This window comes from Leptodactylus fuscus, chromosome 11 (genome assembly GCF_031893055.1).
Source record: "Leptodactylus fuscus isolate aLepFus1 chromosome 11, aLepFus1.hap2, whole genome shotgun sequence".
NCBI lineage: Eukaryota > Metazoa > Chordata > Amphibia > Anura > Leptodactylidae > Leptodactylus > Leptodactylus fuscus.
The window spans coordinates 13,155,848-13,161,753 of NC_134275.1; the positions used below are offsets into that span (position 1 = coordinate 13,155,848).

A 5,906-nucleotide genomic window follows, 5' to 3' on the forward strand; every position below is an offset into this window, starting at 1 on the left:
GTGGATGCAAAAACCCTTTTATATCAGGCCTGGTAATAATACAAGGCCAAAACTGTTTCTGAACATGTATGTAGATTTTTTTGACTGTATTTAAACTATTGAGTTAGTGAAAAGGGGTAAAACATGTAATTGTCATGGACACATAGGGACAATTCATTATTCCCTCTACACCACAAAATTGGCATAGAGGCATGATATTTAGGAGCACATTTGGCGCACGGCCTGATCAGTGCCTCACCTGCCCCTTTGTGGACACTGTGGATTGGGACAGACAGACACATCCGTGCATCAGTGTGACAAATTTGTTTTAACTCGTGGGTTGCAATGGAAATCTAAGGCCTCATTGACATCTACGTAGGTATCCCGTCCAGGGGAGTCCACATGTGCCCCCCGAACGGAATACCGAATGCAAATGCAAGCAGTGTGCCAGTGAAAGCACACGGACACCATAGACTATAATGGGCCGCCATGATTCGTGCGGACAGCGCGCGGCAAGCACACGGACCCCATTATAATTTATGGAGTCCATGTGCTTCCACTGCACAGCGCTTGCAGTTGTGTTCGGTATTCCGTTCGGGGGTTCCCCATGCGGACTCCCCAAACGCAGATGTGAACGAACGGTATGCTAGTTCCTAACCAGCGTAGATTTCCATTCTAGTGAAGGGACAACAGACAGATTTATGAAGAGGCCTTAGCCTTTTTATAAATCTCTTGGCCCCTGCAACAGCTGGGCAAATCACAGTGTTTCAGTCTTGTGGGGCCCTGGCCTCAAATAATGTATTGTATTTAGTTTTTATTTTTTCCAAGGAATATAGGAAATATTCAGTATTTCACAACTCTGGGCCTTCTATGAAAAAAGTGTTTTTGGTTTTTGTTTGCTGTAAACGTGTCATGTGGGGCCTTGGTCTTGGAGAAGGGTACTAAAAATAACAACAAAAAAAAAGTATCCAAGACATTAGACATGTTTTGTTATTTTTCAAGACAACTTTCCAAGATTAAAAAAAGAAAGCCAAAAATGTGACCAAAAACAAATGAACTTCTTGGCTCTATACACAACCTCTCCCATGGACAGTACGGGGTGGCAGGAATACATTTGGATTGATATTTGAGACCTGCGGTCTTTGCTGTTTATACCCCCACAATGGTGAACAATTCAATCCAATTCTACACAGTAACTAGCAGTTTTTGCATAAGCCTCTTGGTATGTAAAGCCAATGGTGGAGAACACCTATTATCTAGAGAGGATCAAGACAAAGGTCCCCAATTTTCATAGTGTAGAGTAATTAGACCCCAGCTCTACTTTACAAGCACCTGGACTGCCAAAGCCAGATGACTTCACCTTTGCCAGAGGGGGGCAGGCTGTGTAAACAATGGCTGGATTCTGGCCACAAAGAAGCCATTACAAGAGCTTGAGCCCAGAATGAAAAGCATTGATTACCAATGCAGGGCCCGCCATGATGGTGTGCAGATAACAGAAAGCCACCGGCCTGTGGGCTCTGCAAAACCTATTAATATGCAATCACTAGTCTATCTACCATTGTCCACAAGAAAGCACACACATAACAGTATGGCCGTTTTATTTTACTGTAAAAAAAATAATTAGAGAGCAGTTTACACTGTTACACATTAAACGCTCCTTTTCCAGAAGCAAATACAACATCTAGAAAGATTACAGCCTCGTATGGGAGATGTTCACAATCTGCAGGAAGAACCAGAACAGCCTGCAAGTTCTAGATAAAATTAAAGGGATTTATTACGAGAAATGAGAAAATATCTTTGGAACGTTTCTCGTGTGTGGAAATGCAGGATGCCGGAGTCCATGGGTCACATGCAAAAAAAGAATATATATATGCAAATATCAGCGAAGGATGAAAAAGAAAAAAAAACTCCAAGCCTCCATTTGTAAAACAAGTAAGGTCCGAGCAAGGCGCTTTCTAGTAGTGGTCATAGAAGTTCACATTGCAGATGGAAGCAGGTTTTACATGTAAGACTTAAACAGGACATACACATTAGATATGCATTGGCCTAGGACCTCATTCACATCTGAGTTGGTAATCTGTTCAGGGGAGTCCACATGGGGACCCCCCCCGAATGGACTATCTAACGCACTGGCAAGCAGTGTGCAGTGAAAGCACATGGACCCCATAGACTGTAATGAGGTCTGTGTGCTTACCGCACGGTCTCTGCACGAGTCATGCGGACCGGGAAGCAGATTGTGAACTACTTTTCTGGCCGCATGTTCTGTGCAGAAAGCAGACGGACCCCATTATAGTCTGTACACCGCTTGCCAATGCATTCGGTAGTGAGTTCAGTGGGGAACAGATTACCAATGCAGATGTGAACGAGGCCTGACTTGCCAACCATCTAATTTGAGCTCCCAGACTCTCCACCAAGGGCAGACATCATGGGAGATGTTCTCAGGAAGATAAGCTGACACCAGAGCAGTATGGCAATGTCTTTTCCCACTCTTCCAATTTAGAACATATGTACTGCATGTGCATATGCAAACTGGGCAACTATCTTAAGTGCGTGGCCAGCTTAAGGGTATGGACCCAAATGGCAGATTCTCTACAAGACTCCATTCATGTGAATAGAGCCAAATTTGCAGTATGTGCATAGATTTCTGCAAAAGCCATTTAGACAGATTAGACTTGTTGCAATAATAAAGTCTGCCATATGTGTATACCCGAAGGCTTCATGTACGTGACGGAGTGTGCGGGCTGAGTGTGTTCCATTGCATTTTAGAACAGGTCCTATAAAATATCGGTACACACTCGGACTGCACACTCAGTCTTGTGTATGACGCCTTGCACTATGGCGGGTGGGGGCGATACACATGACCGATAATTTGACGGTCCATCATAATATCTAGGCCATGCCCTATTTTTGTCAGTTTTCACAGATCCCTCCATGCACTGAAAAGTACGAGGCATCTGTGAGAACAGAAATCCCCTGGGTGCAAAACAGGACATTTTTAATGGCGGTTTCCCCCCCTCCCCCACAGTCGCGTGAACGGAGGTTTACACTTTCCCATATTTTGGGATACATTTCTGGCCAGGCTCAAAAATAAACGCAAAACCTGCACTGTCGGAACAAGGCTTATGTCAACTTTCATAAAAGTTTCAAGTATTTGAATTACAAACCTTAAAAAAATAAAAAAAAAATTACCTAATTGGTTCTGGGGTATTTCTTTATAAAAATAGAAATTACAATTAAAAAAAAAATCTTAAAATACACAAAAAAGATCAACAGGCTGTTTGGATAAATATTAGAGATGGGTTTTCACATTATTTGGCCTAGGGTTGTGTGGGTCGGCGGGATGGGGGACAAGGCCTCAAAGCTCAGAAAGATGTGGCATTTATACAATCCAGTATTGGGCAATTCCATCAAAACTTGTCCCCCCACATATAAATTAGTTCATTGCAGTCCTCTCTGGGCTCAGTCCATTAAAGGGACTCCCAGCGGTCTCAGCAGTTAGGAGCCATCTGGCACGACTGGATCAATGTGTTGGGTTAATGGAAGGTAGTTTGTAGATTGTGGGTAACAGTTCCTGGCGTCAATGTAGGGCGCTGGTGCCATTAAGATGGCGTGCTCACCTGGGACAGCATAGTTAATGAATGGTGGTTGCAAATAAGCCGGACCCGCAGGAGCAGCGTGCATAAACTGAGTATTTGGTGGACAGCCCATGACTGGAAACGCTTGTGGCATGTTCCTATACAAGTTGATATTTTCCGCTCCCAGGGCACAAAAATTTTGTGGGCGGCCACCCAGGGATACACGGGGAACAGAGCTGGAGCTGGAGCTGGAGTGCCTTGAGATATCAGTAGCTGGGTCTATATCCAAGAGTCGGCTTTGCGGTGCAGGCCCGTTGATCTGGGTTTCTTCCTCAGGTCGGACACATCTGCAGCAGCAGACCCCCACCAGGGCTCCCACAATGACAAAGCTCACAAATATGGTGCCAACCAGAAGAAAAGGCAAGTATGTGGGCACTAGGAGAAAGGAGACGTTTTTGTTAGATTTATTTCTTACATAGCAGGGGTTCAAGAACATAGATGTGCCATACGTATAGTCCCTCTGTAGGGACTATGTAGTTTTGCAGCATCCCCTTTATTGAAAGGTGACGTTCACTAAGCTTTCCCATGCAGTTAAAAAAAAGAATACATTGACAAATGAAATCCCAGCATATGAAGCAAGTGTACATTTGTGGTGTGAACAATGGCTTAGAACAGGATCAAGGTACTATGAGCATCTAAAGCAAAGCAACACTTTTTGCTATAGTAAGTCATTTCTATATAGAATAGAAGATACCAAGATATTAAACATTACAAATATTCTAGTTTATTGCATACAAAGATCAAACTCAGAAGGTTTTATATTGATTGTATAGGATTACTTTGAAGACGTATAGTAAAGACTAGACCATGTAAAACATTATTACACCAAAACCCAGGGCATAAAATGGGCACATGTGGGTCAATATGGCTCTGGTGTATATTCTCACTATTAGGCCTTTGCTTTTTAAAGGGCCACACAACACCAGAGATCTGTCAAGAGTCTATCCTACCCCACTAATACAATTGCAAACACTACAGGAACCTCAATTGTAGGATATATTGACACATTACAGAGTTGCTGCAGAAAATCTCATGGACGTTTGCAGAAATACATGTGCATGCCCATTTAGGTGAATGGAAGCTTTTACAGCGGCAGCAAATATGGCGCGTGAATTAAGAATTAGATCAGTAACAAATAGGAAAGAGCAGAAGTCCATTATAGTAACATCCAAATATGTATAAAGGTAGTGCCATTTACCTGCAGCGGGTATCTCCACAGCTGGGGCCCCTTCCCGGAATAAATCTTCCGTCTCTTCACTAGGGCACAGACCCTGGTCCACCCTGGCCTCACTGGCGGTGCAGCAGTACCGGAGATGGCATGAGCCACAACAATAGGTGGCTTCTACATGGTCATATCGTTCTGGGCACTGAAATCCTGGGTGCCAACTTCCATGGTTATCAGTCCAGCCGTGGCAATATTCTCCAAACTGTGTCCCAGAACTACTGCCAAGCAGCAACACCAGGATAAACAAAGGACACATGGTGGAAGCTGAAGGAGAAGACGAACTGCTGAGAGGTGCTGTAGGGGGTAGATGAGTTTTATCAGCTGCTGCTATAACCCGCCTACCCTGTTGTAAGGGAGGGTCATTCACTTTAGCCCCAGACACTCCCCCCACCTACCCCCCAGGGTCACTTATCATAAAGTCATCAACACCACAAAGAGGTCATGGAAAAAGTTGTGTATTACTCCTTACTAGTATATAAGTAACCTGCAAAGATTTCAAGGACATCCTGAATTTAGGGTTTGGTAGATCTACCTAGAATTCACCTTATGCATGTCTTTACACATGGTTGGCATATCAGAATGCAATCACATATATGATATTACTAGAATCTGCCCGCGACTTCATCCGTGGGTTGGCGGTGGAGCTGAGCCGCAGAGAGGCAACTCTTCTCCCGTGCTCCCCCTGCCTCGCGTGGCCGGTCCCCCTCTTGAACCCACCAAAGTGGGTCCTGCACACCATCCTCCCGCGCGCTAGCCAGGGGCACAAATGCTTTGCCCTACCCGCACCCTACAGTGTCCAGGTGTACTTACTGCGCTGGCTGACCCGATGGACATGGTGTCTCTCACTGCCACTGCGCAGCCACGTCGGGTTCTGAGGGAAGTTGCACAGTCGCTGTCGAGACAGTGGTCTGGCCAGGCAGAGCAGGCAGCATGGCTGCAGCGCTCCGGAACCGCGAGTAGCCGCCATGTTGGCCGGGTCGCAGAGTGGAAAGCGGCCCGCCCACAGATTGCCTTGGACGTATCGCTTCTCTACAGGCCCGCCCAGAGCTTGCCGCGCACCAATGGGA

General features: G+C 45.3%; 1 protein-coding gene across 1 annotated transcript; it reads right to left on the reverse strand.

Annotated features, from left to right (window-relative positions):
- Window positions 1-3,474: 3,474 nt before the first annotated feature.
- On the reverse strand, window positions 3,475-5,095 carry LOC142184762 (protein shisa-1-like). The gene is made up of 2 exons (XM_075259825.1): window positions 4,813-5,095; window positions 3,475-3,989 (listed from the first exon to the last, which is right to left on the reverse strand). Exons 1-2 carry the CDS (start codon window positions 5,093-5,095, stop codon window positions 3,475-3,477), a joined length of 798 nt encoding a protein of 265 aa, XP_075115926.1.
- Window positions 5,096-5,906: the final 811 nt, after the last annotated feature.

Excerpts from the sequence above, each read along its gene's own strand:
- LOC142184762 (XM_075259825.1), bottom strand. The coding sequence starts at position 5,095 with ATGTGTCCTTTGTTTATCCTGGTGTTGCTGCTTGGCAGTAGTTCTGGG. Across the intron at positions 3,990-4,812 it reads TGTGGAGATACCCGCTGCAG|TGCCCACATACTTGCCTTTT; the intron begins GTAAATGGCACT and ends CCTTTCTCCTAG.